The sequence below is a fragment of the Myxocyprinus asiaticus genome, chromosome 41 (genome assembly GCF_019703515.2).
Source record: "Myxocyprinus asiaticus isolate MX2 ecotype Aquarium Trade chromosome 41, UBuf_Myxa_2, whole genome shotgun sequence".
Classification (NCBI taxonomy): domain Eukaryota; kingdom Metazoa; phylum Chordata; class Actinopteri; order Cypriniformes; family Catostomidae; genus Myxocyprinus; species Myxocyprinus asiaticus.
In genome coordinates this window covers 17,014,285-17,036,633 of record NC_059384.1, presented here as the reverse complement: position 1 = coordinate 17,036,633, position 22,349 = coordinate 17,014,285, and the positions used below count along the sequence as shown (strand labels likewise).

Below are 22,349 nucleotides of genomic sequence, written 5' to 3'. Positions count from 1 at the left end.
GTGCGGCTCAATTTTATTCGACACTGGATTTAACAAAGGGGTATTGGCAGATCCCCTTAACTCCATTAACCTGAGAAAAAAACTGCATTTTCCACACCACTCGGATTACACCAATTCGTCACTCTTCCATTCGGTTTGTTCGGGGATCCAGCCACGTTCCAGTGCCTCATGGATAAGATTCTCCGGCCGCACGCCACATACGCCGCTGCCTATTTGGACGACATCATTATATACAGTAACGACTGGCAGAAGCACATGCAGCACCTAAGAGCCGTCCTGAGGTCGCTGAGGGGCAGAGCTCACGGCAAACCCGAAAAAGTGCACAACTGGACGGGTGGAAGTACGTTATATGGGCTTCCACCTGGGTCATGGGCAGGTACGGCTCCAAATTGATAAGACCGCGGCGATAGCGGCCTGCCCATGTCCCAAGCCCAAAAAGGAGGTGAGGCAGTTTATGGGGCTGGCTGGGTACTACCGAAGGTTTGTGCCTAGTTTCTCTGATGTCACCAGCCCCTTGACCGATCTCACTAAAAAGGGGGAGCCAGATCCCGTTCAGTGGACGGAGGCGTGCCAACAGGCTTTCACGAAAGTGAAATCTGCACTCTGTGGCGGGCCGCTTTTACATGCTCCTAACTTCTCTCTCCCTTCATTTTGCAGATGGATGCAACAGAGAGGGGGCCGGGGGCCGTGCTCTCACAGGAGGTGGAGGGGGTAAACTGCAATTTCACACGTCTTTTTGCTTATAAATAAATATTAAAATAACAAATCGTTATGTTATGTCATATAATTTCTCACCTTGTCTAATTTCCTTTATTTTTATGCAAAATTTCCTCCAATATTTTTATAGCACAAAAGCGTTTTGCTGCCAAAGTGAAGCCAAATGTGTCCAGTGTTTCTCTACAGCTTGAGATGCACATAAGCCTGGTGTGCTTCTCTTCAGAAGACAGCCATGCAAGGCTGTTTTAATGTGGTTCTTAAGTGAGAAGTTTCTCACTGTGGGCATGTGAAACAGGAATAAAGCAGGCTGCTTTTGCCAGTGTGCAGGATACAACGCGTTGTAGTCGCGGATTAGGACTCAGCAAGCTTCTGGAAAGTATAAACCTCTGTGGCAGCGAAGTGCTGTTATCACTGGTATGGTGTCACACTGTTCATTTGTCGTATCTACTAAAGGGTATTAATCGTGTTAATATTTTCACCGGACATTGTGTCCAACAATGTTTGAATTTGTTGGACATAAGGACATTTTAACCATCAAAAAACTGTAATTACTGGCTAACGAAAACCCTGGTGTGTGTGTGTGTGTGTGTGTGAGAGAGAGAAAGAGAGACTGAGTGTGTGATTACCTGCATCTGTCGCGATTCCCAAGCAGTGATGAACATTAATGTTGAAGCAGTTAGTTTAACTATTTCTCAGTTGTAGTTTGGTAGTAATCCGATCCGAGCAATCGTGGAGTGATGCTGCCTTTATGTGCTACCCGAATAATCCTATGAGTATGTCACTCACGTTCAAGTATTTCGTTGTTGGAGAGAAAACATGGAGGACGACATTTCATTCTTCTATATTTCTTTGGGAACTCTTATTTTGACACTGGCACTGAAAGTGTACTTTCCTCCGACATGTTAAAATATACATCTTCTCCTAACTCGGAAACTTAGAAGAATCAGCTAGGCACCCTGAGCATGTGTGATTACTCCGTCTGTTGTGACTCTAAGCTATGATCCTAACTTCTCTCTCCCCTTCATTTTGCAGACGGATGCATCAGAGAGGGGGTTAGGGGCCGTGCTCTCGCAGGAGGTGGAGGGGGTGGAGCAGTCCGTGCTGTACATTAGTCGCAAGCTCTCTTTGAGGGAGACTAAGTACAGCACGATTGAGAAAGAGTGCCTGGCCATCAAATGGGCTGTCCTAACCCTCTGCTATTACCTGCTGGGGTGGGCCTTCATCCTCTACTCGGATCACAGGCCGGGGCCGCAGATGGTTGTGGCTGATTTCTTTTCCAGGAATGGGGGGCGGGGGGGGTTTAGCAGGCCGGATGGGGCCCAGGCCTGTGTCGGGCGGTGGGGGTATGTGGAGCGGGACGTGGTCGTGTGTCTGTCAATGGGGAGAGAGGAAGCAGTAAGGGCCATCACCTGGTGATTGTCAACAATAAACACCTGCGTCTCATTTCAGTGATGGCGGAGACGGGCTTTAAAAGGCCGGCGGAATGACAGAGAGAGTCCGAACCTGACACAACCCGAAGCCATATGCTGCAAAGTGTTTGTTTAAAACTATTAAGTTTGTCCTGAGTGATAACAGTGAAGCTGTGTCTGCAAAGTGAAAAGACTTGCTGAAAAGCACCGTGTTAAGTTAAACTTTGAAAATAAAACACACTTACGTGGACTGCAACACCGGCTCCTGCCTCCTTCTTACTGTTGCGGCTCTAAGCTGTGATCGGCATTAATGCTGAAGCTGTTCATTTTAACTCTTTTCTCAGCTGTAGTGTAGCAGTAATTCGAGTATTCATGGAGGGAGAGACGATAACGACAATGAAACTCGCACACTGACAGACAACGCAGTCTCTCTAAATGTCAGTTCAACTCGCTTATAACAAATAAAAGACTTCTTTTTTAGCCAACTGCTAGCTGACATTTTTTATGTCACAGCGATGAATCAAAATTCCCACATCTAGCTGCAACACATCTGCACTGCTCTTACATTTGACAATTTCGAACACCACGAACACAAGCGGTGTGATACAAACAGTGAATAGTCCCAGAGCTGATTTGACTCCTTCAACAGCACTCTTGTAACGCCTCTTGTCCAATCAAATTCAAGGACGCAGAACTAACTGTTTATTAATAATTAAAAGGTGGCTGTTGGAAATAAAAGTGCTTATTGTCTTTTATTTATTTTAGTGGAGTTCTCTTAACTAACGGAAGCAATACTTTGAATACAAAAATACAGGACCTTTACAGGAGCTGCTCTGGTCAGCAACTACAGCTTCCAACTGGACTCAACACCACTGCACAGCATAAGTGCTGGCCAGTTTACATAAGGATTCAAACACAGAGAACTGCATTCCACCATAAAATGAGTCAAATGGAGCAATAGAAGAGTAACACCATCAATCTCTTTTTAGTTAGGCTAGTCTATATAAACATTGAAACTGCAGAAAATGGCTTCAAAGTTACTTGGTTTTAATGTAGATTTTGTAGTTACTGCAATTCACACACTTTTTTTTTCTTAATCTGAACATAGTTAAGCCACACCTGTCTGTCACGGGACAGATCATGGTCTAAAAAATTAATAATTTCAGTTGTGCAGTTACTGCGCTTTGCATTTGCATGGGAGTATGCTCATCAAACCAATGGTATTCTGTAAATGTAAATCCAGGCTTTGACTTGGTCTGTTTTGGATGTAGAATATTTTAGACTGAGGATATTTAGACATCTATAAAATGTTTGCTTGTGGTAACCAATTAGTATGTGATGAAATGGTCACAGAATAACTGCAAATGTCCTTTTAGATAGTGTAAAAATAATGCACTTTTAATACTCTGTTTATTGACACACCATCTACAGTCATGCCTTGTTTTGTGAGCCAGTTCCACATATTAAACGAGTGGCAAACCATCACACAAAGTCCTTCTCTTTTCAACAGTTCTCGAAACAGGCGAAACACACAGTACATCTGCCTCGAGTTTGCAATCCAGAGTAGGAAATGGACAACATGCATTCTGTTTACTTCTATGGTACCAAGTGGACACTTCAAAATGACTTTCACAACACACTGAGGGGCATTCGTCCTCATGATGCCACCTAGGACCCATTAAAAACCCTGAAATCAAACCCATTCTGACTAATTACTGACAAGCGGCATCTCCCATCAGACATTTTTGCACCAATTCCAAAGTGTTTACCATTCCCTATGCCACTACTGATAGTGTGTCACGAGAGCAGTCTCAGAAACACGGGTTGTTGTCCCATGGGAACCAGGAAGTAAAAGCACATTTTGGAGGCTGCATTGTCGCTCTAAAATTTAATTTTTACTTCAATGATGGTAAGGTTTAGGGTTTGGGCGTATGGTTAGTGAAATATGCATTTCTGTTGACTGTATTACATCATTTACAACTTAAAATAGGCTACAACTCGCTTTTGGCACCACTCTGTGGACATTTTACCCGGAAACTGGAGCTGAGACTATAGAGATGGGCATTTTTGAGTAATTGTGTATAGTCAAGAACTCTAACCCACAAAAAAAATGAGTACTCGATTACCCATAAATTAAAATGCACATTAAAAATAACATGTATGACATGTACGTGTGTTGTTCCATTCACAAACAATAGCAAACATGGTTTCAAAATAAAAAAATATGCATTAATAAAAATAAAAAAATAATAAATAAATAAAAACATTTAAATAACCATAAAAAACATTTGTACTCACCCGGAGATACATAGAAACCAATACTGATGGCATGACAGTAATGCACAAATATAAACTCTGAGACTACATAAAGGCTTTCACATTTTATCATTTCACATGTTATTATTCAGAAAAACAAATGGTGAAAGTTTGCTTTTTATAAAATTCGCTCAGAGATTTAACACACATGCACACACACTGGTCTGATCAGCTTCCAAGTTCACTTCGAATTTTCTTTCCACCAATAATAGCTGATCCTTGTCTGCTGGTTTGTATGACTCCAAAAAGAACCGAAAACAAATAGAGTAGAATTCGATAAGAATCAAAATATTTGATGGCATTTTATCTTCTCTCATCAAACACCTCGACAACACACATCCACAGCGCCCCCAGTGGATTCAATTGTAACTGCAAGATTTGGTGAGCAATAAACAGTGTAATTCAGCACTGCTCATGGCAGCCAAATGCGTAAAGGAAAATTAATTTGCAATATTCGAGTAGTGATTTTAATACTCGAGTAGCTGGTGCAGAACGAGTACTCCATTACTCGATTACTTATGCACATCCCTAGCTGACACGTGCGCATACATTCAACAAAACCTCCAGCTTCGGTCACTGGGGGCAGTGGTTAGAATTTTCGGTAAGCACAAGGCGATTTCAGCTGCAGAACATTCGTCCTATTGTTGCCAAATTCCCAGTGCGATCAGTCTGGGCATGAGTGAACAGTCTCAAAAACTACAGTATGACACATCTTGGGAAACCAAAATGAGGTGTGGTAAGGTTTTAGAAAGGGAAAACAGTTAACAAAAAAAAAAAAAGTTCATATGCACAAGACAAATCTCATGGAATAATGACACGAGGAAGAAGTCTAACATCTTGCACAAGCTAAGTAATGTCACTGAAAGTGATAAAACACCAAGCTTGAGATGTCCAACTTTAAACACAGACTCCATAATCAAACTCGCCTGTAGCCTAAACTCCTGTTTTGGCATGTCACATGCCAGGTTTCTGTACAAAGAAGCAATTCTAGAGGTGCATGCTGCTAGAGGGCACACACATATCCTCACAGGGAGATATACAAAGAGTGTTTCCAAGAATTTAAGAATAATATCTAAATCTTTTGGGGGAATTGAGACCTTGAAATAACAAACGAGAACTTCTATGGTCTAGATGGGTGCTCTACAATTCCTATCGACAGAGAGCTACATTTTAATTGCAGTGGAGATATCAAAGTTATTCTTGTGTATTTAACTATGAAAACCAAATATTCCTTTGGAAGATGATACATTTCTCCTCTACAAGTTGTTGAAATGTTCAAAGTGTGGGTTATGTTTTGAGCTGTTGAGTCAAAAGAAGAGGCACAACAGCAAAAAGGCAACAGTAATGACAGGTTTGACCAGTCTCTCTCTTCCTCTTTCTCTCTTTCTCTCTCTCATACACACACAGTGATGAACAGGCTAGGCCACTAAAACAAAGTAAGCTTAAAGAAAAACCTCTTGCACATTTGGCTCATTATCAAATGTATTGTATTATGCCACAACCAACAAGTAACCATAATAATAAGTAATAAGATTTCAAAGTCTAGCCCTTCTGCTTTCAGCTAGAAGAGTGAGGCAAATGTCAACAGCATTTTAGGCTGATTTAGTCATTTGTTGTTACTAGGGATCCACCAAAATTTTTCGGCAGAAAATGGCATAAAATGCATCTTTCGGAGGAAAAAAAAGAGAAAAAAGCCAGAAAATCAGGACCAAAAATGTAAACAGAAACCATTGCTTTAGACACATGCACCTATACATGTTTTGTGTTAATATCATGTAGAAATCCACACGAATGAGCACAACAGCTTGAAAGAACACGCTGAAGTTCATGAATGCATACTGTGGTATGCATTTAGTTTGTATTTCCGTCTCCTAGTTGCACATTAAAGTCCACATCCCCAGAAGTGATGAAGCGATCACTATCTTAGTTATGAACACATTAATAAAGAGTGATTATACCGTGCTTGTGCTGAGGCTGGGAGGCTGTTTTGTATGACATAACACTAAACAAAGCACTCAAATATTCCTACTTACTGTCCAATACAAGTGGCTCAACATCCGGCACTTACGGTCTCTCGCATACCCACAAATTTGCGCTTTCCATTGGAAACTGGATCTATGAGTGACACAGTCAGCAGTTAATTTTCTCCCATGCACAGCAATAATGACAACATGAATAATGGACAGATGCAAGGAAATTATTACTATTAATAATACATATATTATATTACATTAAATAATGTAATGTAACATAACATTTAGAATTTATTTAATTAAATTAAATTGTTATTTTGGGTTATTGGTTTTTAGCCCAGTGTCCAGAATTTTCGGTTTTGGCCAAGAATTTTCATTGCGGTACATCACTAGTTGTTACAAAGCAGCAAGTTATGAACTTGCAAATATTATAGTGGATCTTTTGTTGAGAATATTAGACAAGAGCAAGTACTTGATTTAATTATCTCATTTAATTCTTAAAAATGTGTTAAAAGTTGAAACTGCAGTACAGAGTTCCTCTGGCAAGAAATGTAAAGCCTTTTCAAACTAGTAAAACCTTGTCAAAACACAGAACGAGTAAAAAGTTGTGTCGAAAGCCTCGCTTTGGAGTCCAAAGCCCTGGAAAGAATGATGTCAGGTATCAGATGACTTTTCCAGCGCTCCTGTGACTGCACATAGAGGTAATTCTCATGCTAAATTATGCTTGTAGCATAATTTTCTCTAAAGCTGCTTTGAAACTATGTGTTGTGAAAAGCGCTATACAAATAAAAATGACGACTTAAACCCACTGATGTAACCAGATTAAATCAACCAGTAAGTAAAACAATACACTCGCTCAGAGAATGAAAGTTACACATGGGACCCGATCATGCCTAGAAAGCAGATTTTTGAGAGCCTCTGTAGAGCAGCTATATTCTAGCTGTAAAATCCACTGGCTGCTTGGAGTCAAGGATCATCGAAAAGAATTACAGCATATAATAGAGTCTTTATTGCCACACAACCCGTGCTAGTATAAATAAAGCAACGTATGTTACGCTTACATTCAATGGTGCAGATTTGGTTTGAACATTGAAGGGGACCAAATGTGGGTCTGAGGGGTAAGTTTGGTAGGGGGGTTTTGAACTTCTACAATTGAACTTCTATGTGGACGTATTTCTGGGGGATATGTGGATGCTAAGAGAAGCCCTACAATAAGAAAACTGATAAATACACACACATGCACAAAAAAATAAATAAAATAGGAGATAAGAGATGAAGCTCCAATCTAGGGCACAACACCGCTTATGCGCATCCCAAGCTCAGTGATGTGCTAATGTAACCAGAGTGCTTAAAAAGTGTAAATGTAAGATTATTGGGAGTGCGCAACATGTAGTTCATGGCATTACACAGTTTTTTCTTCTGCATCAGTTTATTAAAGCAATCCGTTGTTCTGTCAGACACCCCAACATAAAGAATCGGCTACAGACTCTATAAAAATTCTGTCCACAACACCTTACAAATAAACCTGTGGACTATGTGTAATAATGGGAACATTGCTTACAGCAGGCGATTTAAAGTCTGATCATGACTAAAATTGACATTTATTGTTGAATGCGGTGAATTTGTACAGAAGCAACGAAAAGATGTAACTTTTCAAAATAATTTAACTACGTGCAAATACACCGCACGCTGTCAGCACGCTTAATACAAAAAGTGGCATCTTTAATTCATCACATAAAAATCAACAATGCTAAAAATATTAAACTTACTAGTTTGTTGTTGGACAACTAGTGGAGCATCCTGTCCAATTTGTAGAATGTGTGTCTTTCTATGAATTCTGTCTGCTTGTTTTACATCCGTCGTCTTCAGTCAATCATTTAAATGCTGCCAAACGGCCGATTTAAGTAGATTTTTTGATGGATATGAGTCTGATAGATCGAATTCCTCTGTTATATTTTAGGATTCATGTGTTTAAGCTACAGTTTCACATGAATTGAAAGATCACGTTCAGTTCGTGACACCGGCCATTAAAGCACCATGCGGCCGCCATCCGTAACCATAGCAACAGCTCCAGTACCCACACAGGCACAAGAGTTTTCACATTTGGCTTACAAAATCTTACGAAAAACTCTTTTATATTAAATAAAATTTTTGCCATGTGTAAATAAAACATTTCACAGTTTTTAACCATGGATTCTAAATTCTTTCGGTTAAATTAACAGTGACATATTTAATCGCGGTTAATAGTAAAACTCTATAATTCCATCATCCCTAATTCAATGCATACTCTTAAATATTTATATACTGTATCATATCAAATATTCATAAAAAGCATTAGGGTTAACGTTTCAGAAAAAAATTTACCCTTTCAGAAAATTACAATTCTTTCCTGCTCATCTAAAATGCTCATCTGATCTGCTTTCCTCACCATGAAAAACAACTGATCATTTCTATGGACATTTAGCATCTTCACTGACTCCACATATGACTCGTGATGTATTTCATGTTTTCTAAATTCAATCATACAAAAGTTTGTGTGGGTAACAGACTTCCGAAATTGCACTTTGTCAGCCACTGACTGTCTTGGGTGTTTTATTCCTGCAGGGGGTGTTTGACCCTTCAAAACCGAATCCTCCATTCATCCGCATTTAAATCTAAGAATGCTTTATATCCATTTGGAGACATTTTACACTGGATAGTTATTTTTAATAAAAACTGATAATTGCAAGGATTCATACCTGTGAATGAAAATCCGCCACAGCATTATCTATAAAGCATTTTTAAAAATCCTCATCCAGTAATAATAAACGACTGTGAATTCATGCATCCTGGCCAGCGCTGAGAAAAGTAACAGGTACCACGTGACACAGCCGTCTATTTGGGCGATACCAACTCGTACAATGGAAGGGGGACTTAAGCTTTTTATCTCAATATGACAGACTCACAGCCACGCAATTGCAAGGTATCTCATACAAAATTATTTTCAGCGTTGATGAAAATATATAAACAAGGACAGATGCATGATTTGGGGGGGGGGGGGGGGACGTGTGCCCCCCCCCATCTCCTCCAATTCTACACCAGTGCTTACATTACATAGAGAGTCCCCCTGGAGAAATCTGTGGTTAAAGGAGTATTCCGGGTTAAATACAAATACAGCTCTATCGACAGCATCTGTGACATGCTTACAATTACAAAAGAAAATAATTTGGGCTGGTAACTCAGTTTGTAAAAAAGAAATATACACTATATTGCCAAAAGTATTCGCTCACCCATCCAAATAATTGAATTCAGGTGTTCCAATCACTTCCATGGCCACAGGTGTATAAAATGAAGCACCTAGGCATGCAGACTGCTTCTACAAACATTTGTGAAAGAATGGGCCGCTCTCAGGAGCTCAGTGAATTCCAGCGTGGTACTGTGATAGGATGCCACCTGTGCAACAAGTCCAGTCGTGAAATTTCCTCGCTACTAAATATTCCACAGTCAACTGTCAGTGGTATTATAACAAAGTGGAAGCGATTGGGAATGACAGCAACTCAGCCACGAAGTGGTAGGCCACGTAAAATGACAGAGCGGGGTCAGCGGATGCTGAGGCGCATAGTGCGCAGAGGTCGCCAACTTTCTGCAAAGTCAATTGCTACAGACCTCCAAAGTTCATGTGGCCTTCAGATTAGCTCAAGAACAGTGCGTAGAGAGCTTCATGGAATGGGTTTCCATAGTCGAGCAGCTGCATCCAAGCCATACATCACCAAGTGCAATGCAAAGCGTCGGATGCAGTGGTGTAAAGCACGCCGCCACTGGACTCTAGAGCAGTGGAGACGCGTTCTCTGGAGTGACGAATCACGCTTCTCCATCTGGCAATCTGATGGACGAGTCTGGGTTTGGCGGTTGCCAGGAGAACGGTACTTGTCTGACAGCATTGTGCCAACTGTGAAGTTTGGTGGAGGGGGGATTATGGTGTGGGGTTGTTTTTCAGGAGCTGGGCTTGGCCCCTTAGTTCCAGTGAAAGGAACTCTGAATGCTTCAGCATACCAAGAGATTTTGGACAGTTCCATGCTCCCAACTTTGTGGGAACAGTTTGGGGATGGCCCCTTCCTGTTCCAACATGACTGCGCACCAGTGCACAAAGCAAGGTCCATAAATACATGGATGAGCGAGTTTGGTGTGGAAGAACTTGACTGGCCTGCACAGAGTCCTGACCTCAACCCGATAGAGCACCTTTGGGATGAATTAGAGTGAAGACTGCGAGCCAGGCCTTCTCGTCCAACATCAGTGTCTGACCTCACAAATGCGCTTCTGGAAGAATGGTCAAAAATTCCCATAAACACACTCCTAAACCTTGTGGAAAGCCTTCCCAGAAGAGCTGAAGCTGTTATAGCTGCAAAGGGTGGGCCGACGTCATATTAAACCCTATGGATTAAGAATGGGATGTCACTTAAGTTCATATGCGTCTAAAGGCAGATGAGCGAATACTTTTGGCAATATAGTGTATGTTGTCAGTTATGCACTTCAGTAGAAGTCTATGGGGCAAGTGTACAACAGTGTTAAAAGGCACAATAGTGATAGTACATGACCAAAATCTGCATCAAAATCAGTCAATGAAAATATCGGTCTGACTTAGTCTGATTACATCTATGAAAAAAGTGTCATGAGTAGTTTATAACCACTACGAGGCAAAGAGAGGCTTAAAGGGATAGATCACCCAAAAATACAAATTCTGCCATTACCCTAAGTTGTTCCAAACCCATATGACTTTCTTCTGCAGAACACAAAAGGGGACGTTAGGTTGAATGTTAGCCTCAGTCAGCATTTACTTTCATTGTATGGAAAAAAAAAAAGAGCTGTCATTCTGCCTAACATTTCCTTTTGTGTTTCACGAAAGAAAGTCATATGGGTGTGTATGGTGCCTTGATCCCACCACGGAACAATCAAATTAAAAACAAAGGTAATTCTTAGTTTATTTCTCGCAACTGCTACAAATGCTATTTTATATCTCGCAATTGAGACTTTTTCTCTCGTAACTGTGACTTCATATCCCATAACTGCATCTTTAATATCTCACAAATGCTAATTTATACTATATCTCAGAATTGCTACTTTATATCTCTTAGTCAGTCTGCCCCCTGGGAACTTACTACAACCTTTGGAATGTGAAAATGTTTTTGTTAATTTTTTCATAATATAAGTGAATACTGTACACTCATCTGCACAGTCATCACTCTGTGCGAGCTACTAAAACCTGTGAATTTTTTTTTTTTTTTTGGTTTGTTTGTTTTATTTTTTAAATAACAATGTTTTGTTTTTGTTTTATGATAGAACATGCAAGTCAATAGTCAAATAAATGACTGCTCTGACGCCAGTGACGTTTTAGTTGTGGGTGGAGTTTTCAGATGGTCCCTTACGCACAACAGGCGAATAACCAACAAATATCGAACCTAAAACAAACTTTACCCCCCAGTTAAACGTAAGCCTATGTCTTTACAATCGAGGCATATGCTTCAATAGTCTTATGAATGTATGGTTTTCGTCATCTTATTTAAAACAATGCCTTTTCAAACCGGAGCAACGTCAAAGACAGCAGGTTTATATGTAGGGCTGTCTGATAAATCTGACTATTTGATGAGAGAGATAGCTCAGCTGTAATAAACGTGGTGAGTTTTGAAGAATAACTGGTAAAGAATTTAATATTAACTGAGATGAATTCATTTAAACAATTAAACAGCAGAGAACTTTTATTCTGTCTCACAGCATGGAGGAAGATGACGGTGCACGTTGACCAATCAGAAGGAAGGGGCGTCTCAGATCCACCCATAAGTGTAAATAAAATATTCAAGCCATATATTAGTGACATCACCAATGTCCCGTGGCTATTTTTATAATTTCCTATTTTTAACTCGTGCATTAAATCGAAATTACGAAAAACAAGTCATTATTTGTTTTTAATATTGGTTTTGTAAACTAATAATGAAATAAGTCGTTTTTTGTTTTTCTTATTTTTAATTCTTAATTGAATATGAAATGAACGAATGATACACGGATTTGAATGACTCTTTGCGCCCCACAATGAAAACGGACCTGGATATAAATCAAGTAGACTATGCACACTCGTAAAAATGCTCTACATTTTTTTTATTTTTTTTATGTTTCTACAGTCATGTGTAAATTCATTAGTCAGAGCTGTTTTTACACCAACTGTAAAAGTGGGTGGTACCTTCATAATACATTGCACAATGCTGTGTCAACCAATATTTAAAGACACATACAGTCAGTATTTTTCTCACTGTCGCTATCAATTTATTTTATGTATTTATTTTTACATTTACACATAAACAAACGTACATTTTGTTTGAAATTTTAAAGATCCAAATCAACTTTTGTGGAGCATTTTTGAAATAGCAGTACGCTTTTCTTATGATCGCTTCTGAATAAACATTTTTACAATACGATTAATAAATGTCTGATTTTGAGATTAATAGTAAAACTCATGATAAGTCTGTCATTATAGAAGGAGCGTTACTGCACGTGTTCGGACTTGTCAGCAGAATGAGGCGTTGTCGCGTGCAGAATAATAGAGTTATGAGGTTTCTGGCAACTGTCTTAAAATGTTATCCGTGTAAACCATATGTCAGCCAGCTATTTACATGTGTGCCATTGAACTAGATCCTCCACACTGGCTGTGAAATGGTTAGATATATTCACACACTCTCTCTCTCTCTCTCACACACACACACACAGACAGACAGACAGACACACAGAGAGAGAGAGAGAGAGAGAGAGAGAGAGAGAGAGAGAGAGAGAGAGAGAGAGAAAGAAAGTTGAATTTGGCATACGTGACAGGCTTGACAACAGAAGTGGACGTATTGCATGAGTTTCAGACACCAGTTTAACTCAGTTATAACTACATAGATTACAATCGTGTGCTCGTTTAACAACTGCTGCCCAGGTTCAAATACATCAACATTAAAACACTCCTATACTCATAATGCAACAACAAGAGCTCTCAATCTACCTTTCACTACGAACAGCACGCTAGCAGCTCGTTTTCAGGCACTGTCAACTTGTTTCTAGATGTAGACAATGCCATACATTATAGTACGAACACTTACCTATAACCTCCTGCAGCTCATAGTCATCCCTGTTGATGGACCAGGGTTGGGAGCTCAGGTCCTCCGACATGTCTCAGGATTGCGTACCTTTATTTCTATCCTGCTGAATCCAAGCACTAGAGCTGGGTGCTTACAGAAAACAAAGTGTGAATGTTACTCTAATCCGCAAATCAGTAGCATTCCACCTCCTCTCAGCGATTATCTTCAACAGCCCTTTCTATCATTCCCAAAGTTTGCTACCAGCGCCAGAAAGCCCCGCCCACCGCATTCCAACACTACACACTGACGGACGTGAAAGGCGGCCATCTTGAGTGTGTAATTATCAGCCCTACTTTTACCTCATCATAGAAAATAATTTCCGTCAAAACAACATAGTAATTAAAGTTGTTACTAAAATAAAACTGACTGTTGTTAAACAAATAAATAAATAGTTCTGGAAACTTCTTATACTGTTTGAAGTCCCCATATTTATTTATTGTGGTTGTACAGTAGCAATACTTATAACTTTGAATAATTGCTTTGATGAAAAATATGGTTACCATGGCCATTTTCAGTAAAGAATATTACTTTTCAGCAACAGTTCATTACGTAAACCATGTAAGCCTGGATAAATTACATAAATTACATGAACATGTTTTTAAATTAAGGGAAATAACATCCATGTCAACGTACAAACTACAATTACCTTTACTACAAATAAATAATAATAATAATAAAAACAATGCAACACAATGCAAGAAGCAATCGGGGTCAGTTTTTGCTATTTGTTTGTCAAAAATCAGCTCTCTTTCATTAAGGTTTTAAGGTATTTCACTCAAAAATGAAAGTTCTCTACTCACTCTCATGCCATCACAGCTGTATGACTTCCTTTCTTCTGCTGAACACAAATGATGATTTTTAGAAGAATATCTCAGCTCTGTAGTTCCATATAATGCAAGTGAATGATGGCCAGAAATTTGAAGGTCCGAAAAGCACATAAAGGCAGCATAAAAGTAATCCATAACACTCCAGTGGTTAAATCCATGTCTTCAGAAGAGATATGATAGGTGTGTGTGAGAAACAGATCAATATTTACGTTTTTTTTTTTTTTTTTTTTACTATTAATTCTCCTCCCTGTCCAGTAGGTGGCGATATGCACAAAGAATGTGAAAAACAGAAGAAGAAGCATGTGAAAGTGAAATTGGAGATTTATGGCAAAAAAAAAAAATACTGATCTATTTCTCATCCACACCTATCATATCGCTTCTAAAGAAGGATTTAACAACATGAGTCATGTGGATTACTTTAATGTTGCTTTTATGTGCTTTATGGATCTTCAAAGTTCTGGCCACCATTCGCTTGCATTGTATGGACCTACAGAACTGAAATATTCTTCTAAAAAGCTCTGTGTTCTGCAGAAGAAAGGAAGTCATGCACATCCGGGATGGCATGGGGTTAGTAAATGATGAGAGAATTTTCAATTTGGGGTGAACTATCCCTTTAATATAGTTTTTATCAGTAATTGACAACTTTTTCTTTCAAATTTATTCTTATATGTCTCTGTAATTGTTTTTCTGGTGTTCATAAAGTATTTTATCACACATATGTATTGATTATATATACACACATATATGAACTTGTGTCAGCTACCTGTATTGAAAAAAAATTCAAACAAATATTTTACATGGATCATGTTGGTCACTTCTTTGTGCGACAAAGAATATTTTTACGGTTGAATTTGCTGGCATCTTATGGAATAAATAGTACATTACAACTATTATTCTCTTGCGCTTTGCTTCAACGTTCATTGGTCTATTTCCATGCAGGCATTCGTTACGCCACTACAGGTCCCTAAAAAGCATCCTCTTCATGGCCCTCCCTACTAAACATGCATCATATAAGTCTCATATAAAAAGTATTAATTAAACTTACAATAGATATGGGAACTATAGGTGAAGTTACTGTTTACAAACAAAAGCACTTCCGGGTTCGTTGAATGGGCGCTTTTCGCTCACATTAAGCTTTTGCATTTATTTTGACTGCAGTAAGTAACATGCTAAATTAAAAATTAAGTTAGAATATTCGAATATGGTGATATTGAAGTAAATTATTATTATTTTTTTTTTTTTTTACTGTTTTAGACCAATAAATAAGTAGTAAAGGCGCATATTGCATGTCTGATTTATACCACATTTCTCACTCTGAAGTAGTGAAGGAATATTCTGGGTTCATTACAAGTTAAGCTCAATCGACAGCATTTGTGACAATGTTGATTACCACAAAAAATAATTTTTGACCTGTCCCTTCTTTTCTTAAAAAAATAAAAAAATCTGGGTTACATTGAGGTGCTTACAATGGAAGTGATTGGGGCCAATCAATTAACGTTCAAATACTCACTGTTTCAAAAGCATTGCCACAAGACATAAACAATATATGTGTTTACATGAATTCAGTGTAATAAAATAACTTACCAAACTTTTCTATGTAAAGTTATATCCAATTTTACAACTTTGTTGCCATGACATGTGACCACTAAACCCTGATACCCTCAAATGACTGTTACAAATGATGATATGAACGACTTTACAGCTCAAATAATACACGAGGTTTCACAGAATAATTAATGCAAATGCTTTTATAAAATTATAAAATTCACATTTCTGCATTTAAACCCTCCAAAAATTTGGCCCCATTTACTTCCATTGTAAGTGCCTCACTGTAAGCTCAATTTTTGTGTTTTTTTAATTATTATTATTATTATTATTTTGTAATTATTATTATTTTAAGAAAAGGAGGTACTAGTCAACATTATGCCACAAATTCTTTCGAATGAGCTTAACTTGTACTGAATCCAGAATATTCCTTTAAGCGTGAGGATGCGTATTCATCCACCTGTCCAAAATGGCCGACATAATCATACAACCTGCCAATAGTTACGAAAGAACCTACACACATTTCTTCACTGTAAACCATAGATATCCATTTATATTAAAACTGCAAAGCTGTTCATATCTACCATTAAAATCTGCTGCTCAATAAAACCCGGAAGTGCTGTTGCATGCGGTGTGACGTCACAGTATTTCACCTGTTAAACTTTGAATAAAAATGTTAAAATATGTATTTTCAAGAGCTAGGTGACTGCTGTTAATTGGCTTGCTGCAAATAGTTTCTTCCTCTTTGTTTGTTCCTCTAATCAGCCTCAAAGCTTTGGTAGATAGTTTGCTCTAGAGGACAAACAGGAAGTGTGGTTACTCTTGACAACTGCATTTTTATGTAAATACAAACAAATTATCTGTGAAAATAAAAACTTTTGGGGAACTTTTAACGCAAGTGATATGCATAGCATCGGGATTATTTGCACCAAAAGCTGTCAAATATAAATCTAATCTGTGAACAAAGAAAATAAAACAGTTCTTGTCTTCATAGAAAAAGAAATATATTAAGCTGTACACATGGCAATGATAAAAACAAAATGTACCAGCCTGCAAATGTAAAAATCTGTAAAACATAAATTCTATGCACAAAAAATAATTAAAAAACTACCAGACCTTCCTGTTGTGTCAGAAATGATCACACATCAGAAATTATTAAAAGCCATTATCTATTCTGATGAAAAGGTGCCGACAGGAAAAATGAGGTACTGAGGATGTAAAAACATGGTTAACCAACCATGACTATGTGACCGAGATAAGATGGTGATAATCTGTAAATCTGTACTTAGATGCTAATTTACCAATAAACAGTAAGCAATAATTTGTTCATGGTAAATAGCAGAGCAGTATTAATATACACAAATATATTTCACATCAACATTTTATTGCACAAAAATTCCCAGTGTAAAATACAGATTAAAAGTGCATTCCAATGGAGCAATAAGAAGCATAATTTACATTTAGCATTAATTAATCATAATTAAAAAACATGAAATTGGGGGATGATTATGAACATTCAGTTTTCACATGCAAAAATACTCAAAATCTGACCATGCATATGCTCCATATAAAATAAAGGGTCGTTTTTATACATTGCAAACAACAGTTATTAAAGCTGAAAAATATAGAGATACCTACATGATCAAACTAAATTAAGCAAAACAAAATGAGTAAGAAAGCATATCTCCACACAAGGGATTTGCTTTGGAAAGTCAAGCGACCTTTAGATTACAGCAAACACATCTTTCGTAAACACAGTAAAAAGTACCTTTCTTGGAATGTTCATAAGATGGACCCACTATTGAGTCTGAGAAACTTTCCCAATGGGCAAAATTCACAATTAGGTATTTTCCCTTCATCCTCCAGAGAGAAGAGTGTGCTTTACCCAGTGATGATGCAAAGTGAAGGCAAAATGGTGTCTATACAAAAGGCTAGGGAAGTGAGAGCGCCTTGGCCAGCCGTGTCCAGAACCAGGCCTGTGTGCATGGTCTTGTGTAATCACATATGGTCAGAAAACGGAGAATGCTGGGGAAAGGCCTTTTCATGGCCTTGTAGACAACAGGGATGAGTCGTTTGGAGCGAGCCCCTGCAGCAGAGACAAAAGCCAAACTGGTTTGTTGAAGGCCTGCATGATGGTCACAATTTAAGAACTTCAAAGGAAATAAAGTTTCCATTCTGATTTTAGATCTTCATTATCAATCATTTTCTGTGACATCAAAGGCATGCTTCCCAGCTCAGTTTACAGTACAGAATTACATACAACATAATAAAAAAAATACACCAAATATTTTCTAAAGAAAAAAATATTTATATGTGTGTGTGTGTGTGTGTGTGTGTGTGTATTTATAAAAGGAAATGAGAATGAAATTAATATAGAACAACTTCAGAGTTCAAGTGGAAGGTTTAAAGGCAGAAATGTGAAGCATATAAACGTTTTTTTCTTACATTAATTCTTCTGTGTTATTTGAGCTGTAAAGCTGCTTAAATCGTCAGTTTGCTGTTACGTCATCATCAGTGTTGGGTGTAATTGGATTACAAAGTAATTAGTTACTTTACTCAAATTACTTTTAGGCCCAAAAAATTGTGTACTGCATTACATTTTAAATTATTGTATTCAGATTACAGTTACTGACTTTCAATGAAAGTAATTACTTTTAAATACATTAATTGGGTTACAAATATAAAAAAAACCTTGTCTGTAATACAATTAAAATGTGAATTCAATAATTTGTGTGTTTGCATTTCTGTGACAGCTGAAGGGTGTGAACAAGGAGAAAAAATACATTATTTTGAATTTGCAGAGCGAAAAAAAAAAAAAAAAAAAAACAGTTTTAGACAGTAATTTAAAAGTAAAGTAATTTGATTACTTTTCCAATGAAGTAATCTTAAAAGTAATCTGATTATAATTTGAGAAGTAGTTAGAAATTTGCAGTGGATTACTTTTTTCTTTTTACCCAACACTGATTGTCATGGCAACAAAGTAGTAAAATTGGCTATAACTTAACAGAGAAAAGTTTAGAAGCAATTTTATCACACTTAAATCATGCTAATATGCATATTGTTTACGTCTTCAGGCTATACTTTTGAAACTGTGACTATTTTAATATCTACGGATTGGCCCCATTCACTTCCATTGTAAGTGCCTCACTGTTTTTTTGCTTTTTTTAAGAAAAAGAGGGACGAGTCGAAATTTATTTTTGTGGTAATCAACATTATGCCAAAAATGCAGTTGATAGAGCTTAACTTGTATTGAACCCAGAACATTTCTTTAATACAGTAATAAAAAAAATAATACTACTGTAGTAAATCTTAAGATGATTTTACTTAATATTTAACTATATATATATATATATTGTCTGTCTCTTTATGCTATCTTCTATATTACTCCAGCTACTCTAAAAACTTGGCAGTGTGATACTGCAGATACTGCTGACTTTTTTTTATAACAAATTGCTTGCTATGTACCTCATTTGTAAGTCGGTTTTGATGAAAGCATCTGCCAAATGACTAAATGTAGATGTTGTACCTGGGCAAAGGCTGAGTGCAAACTTAGTCTGAAAGTCACAGGCATCGCTGTCCAGATAGTCATCAGATATAACAACCACCATCCTTTTACATCTAGGGGTTGACATATTTTGTATTTTATAACAAATAATTACAGTCATTTAGATATTACACAATTCAACAGAAAAAAATAATAATAAATGTTAATTCTAGATTCATGAATTTAAAGTTGGAATTGTAAACCATGAAGAAAAACATGAAACAATCATCCTCGTTTTGAAACAGAACACACATTATAGTGGAACAATAATAAAAAAAGCAACAAAAAAAAGCATGATTAAAATAAACAACCCCAAACAGACTTGCCTTTTCTCTATGAGCTCACTGGCGATGGTACACACACATGTGCCAGGGAGGACATCCCGGTCAAAAACACAAAGCTTCAGGTTGCATTCAGTCTGTTCCAAATGTTTGATCATCTCATGGACAAACTGGAAGTCTCTCTGGCAATAGCAGATGAAAGCATCAAATTTCTCCGGCGTCATACCTGTTGAAATGACAAAGATGATGATTTTAGAGATAAACTACAATACAACTAATTGAAATGTTACTCCACAGCTACAGTATAAAGACTGAACAAGGTAACTGACACACCTAGTGGATCATCATACAGAGTGATGCCTTCTCGCTCCTGTGTGCGGGGCCTGCAGCTGTCCACCACTGTGACCTGAACAGGCTGTCTTTCTAAATACTTCCTGCAGCCTTCATCTGTGTAGAAACATGAACAACAGTGACAATCTAGTGGAAACCAGACTGTCCGCAATAGGCTGAGAGAGGCTGGACTGAGGGCTTGTAGGCCTGTTGTAAGGCAGGTCCTTACCAGACATCACCGGCAACAATGTCGCCTATGGGCACAAACCCACCTTCGCTGGACCAGAACGAACTGGCAAAAAGTGCTCTTCACTGACGAGCCACGGTTTTGTCTCACCAGGGGTGATGGTCGGACTCGCATTTATCGTTGAAGGAATGAGCGTTACACCGAGGCCTGTACTCTGGAGCAGGATCGATTTGGAGGTGGAGGGTCCGTCATGGTCTGGGGCAGTGTGTCACAGCATCATCGGACTGAGCTTGTTGTCACTGCAGGCAATCTCAATGCTGTGCGTTACAGGGAAGACATCCTCCTCCCTCATGTGGTACCCTTCCTGCAGGCTCATCCTGAAATGACCCTCCAGCATGACAATGCCACCAGCCATACCGCTCGTTCTGTGCGTGATTTCCTGCAAGACAGGAATGTCAGTGTTCTGCCATGGCCAGCGAAGAGCCCGGATCTCAATCCCATTGAGCACGTCTGGGACCTGTTGGATCGGAGGGTGAGGGCTAGGGCCATTACCCCCAGAAATGTCCTGGAACTCGCAAATGCCTTGGTGGAAGAGTGGGGTAACATCTTTTTATGTTCATACAAATATTTACACGTTAAGTTTGCTGAAAACAAAAGCAGTTGAAAGTGAGAGGACGTTTCTTTGTTTGCGGAGTTTAATTTAAGTAGTTTAAATAGTATTTTTTCACGTTATTAATGTCCTGACTATACATTGTGATCTGTTGAATGCCACTTTGGTGAATGGAAGTAAACATTTCTTCCCATATGAGCAAAATCTGTACATTATCCCAAACTTTTGGCCGCCAGAGTGTGTAATAAATAGTATTCATACTACGGTATAAAGAATGGAGTATTTAATAGTGTGTAACCTACCTATCATATCTTTCAGCTCTGATATAACATCTTTTCTTTCAGCTTTTTCTAAAATTGACAGAAAATTTGCAACTGTGGCATCTGGACGCGTTTCCCATTCCGTTAAAACCTTTTCGAAGGGATAGTCTCTTTTCTCAAAGTTTTTGATCTCCAGGTAGGTAAAGTCCATCATTTCGGCGACTGTCCTCCAGTCTGCTGCCACTGTGTTGGTTGGATTCAAATATAATCCCAGTTTCTTGCGGAAACTGCAGTTTAACGCTGTTATTGGAATCGCCTCGTGGTCAACACTTATTTTTGATGCCATACTTGTGCGCGAAACGTCCGTTTTATCAACAGACGTTGTTGTGAATCTCTGTTTGACTCCTTGGCAAGGACCGAAAGTGCTAGAAAGTTTCTCTAAATCTGTTTAGGGGTCATTTCCTGAAGCTAACTGAAGGAAATCATAACAAAAACAAATTAAACATTAAATACTTAAGAACTTTAGTACACTACGCAGAAAAGTGCACTAAACACCTATACATGTTGTTCAAGTAAAGAATGAGGAAATGTTAGCAAAAACGTCAGTGACGAAAAATACCTTTAGCCAATGGATTCTTGAGCGCGCGTAGTTAACGTAAAAAAGGAGGATCCGCTGTTTCGGGATCGGCTTTCAGTACTTACTGGTGACGAAATGAATAGCCAAACTGATCTTAGGCCAGCTTAAAAAGTTGCAATGCTTAACACCAAATATGGACAACTTCCGCGACCAAATATGGGCAACCACTATAAAGTTGACTTGATATATCAATATTGCAGGAGTCTTTTTTTGTTCAACAATACGTTTCTAATTATTTAACAAATAAATATATATGTATTAAATATCTAATATCAAAACATTTGTGTGTTTAATTAATTTTTAATTATATAAAATTCGCACTTGCAGTATAAGCCTATATAACATATGTGGAGCGTAACATTTAAAAAGAGTTAGAAAGTAAATGGGTACTAGTAATCATAATCAAAGTGTTGAGCATACAGCTGTCTTTCCCCCCTCTCTTTTCAGAACCAAACTGAAACAGTTGCCACTTCTCACTTCCTATTTCTATATAATCGAAGACAACAGTATATTATTAAAACAACGGACCGTTTTTCTTGAATTTGTCACCATATCACTGTTTTATACA

The 22,349-nt window shown here is 38.1% G+C and overlaps 2 protein-coding genes across 4 annotated transcripts in view; both read right to left on the bottom strand.

The window, feature by feature from the left end:
* The window catches only part of LOC127432064 (serine/threonine-protein kinase OSR1-like), a 67,861-nt gene extending 54,088 nt beyond the window's left edge, over window positions 1-13,773 (bottom strand). The window contains exon 1 of the mRNA XM_051682855.1: window positions 13,522-13,773. Within this exon, the coding sequence (XP_051538815.1) occupies window positions 13,522-13,591 (70 nt within the window). The 5' untranslated portion in view covers window positions 13,592-13,773. The remainder of the gene's footprint in view (window positions 1-13,521) is intronic.
* A 3,524-nt stretch (window positions 13,774-17,297) lies between these two features.
* On the bottom strand, window positions 17,298-21,741 carry LOC127432067 (myeloid differentiation primary response protein MyD88-like). Of its 3 annotated transcripts, none has more exons than XM_051682859.1 (5): window positions 21,187-21,741; window positions 20,091-20,204; window positions 19,803-19,983; window positions 19,398-19,550; window positions 17,298-18,018 (listed from the first exon to the last, which is right to left on the bottom strand). In XM_051682859.1, the coding sequence occupies exons 1-5, from the start codon at window positions 21,488-21,490 to the stop codon at window positions 17,931-17,933; spliced, it is 840 nt and encodes a 279-aa protein (XP_051538819.1). In that variant the 5' UTR covers window positions 21,491-21,741; the 3' UTR covers window positions 17,298-17,930. The 3 variants fall into 3 exon arrangements, with proteins under 3 accessions (XP_051538819.1, XP_051538818.1, XP_051538820.1); XM_051682858.1 differs by having other exon boundaries at window positions 19,459-19,550; window positions 21,187-21,737; XM_051682860.1 differs by having other exon boundaries at window positions 19,459-19,550; window positions 20,317-21,325.
* Window positions 21,742-22,349: the final 608 nt, after the last annotated feature.

Coding starts and splice junctions, on each gene's coding strand:
- LOC127432067 (XM_051682858.1), bottom strand. CDS start 21,490: ATGGCATCAAAAATAAGTGTTGACCACGAGGCGATTCCAATAACAGCG. Junction 20,205..21,186: donor AGAGCTGAAAGATATGATAG/GTAGGTTACACA, acceptor GTTTCTACACAG/ATGAAGGCTGCAGGAAGTAT. Junction 19,551..19,802: donor AGTGAGCTCATAGAGAAAAG/GCAAGTCTGTTT, acceptor GTCAACCCCTAG/ATGTAAAAGGATGGTGGTTG.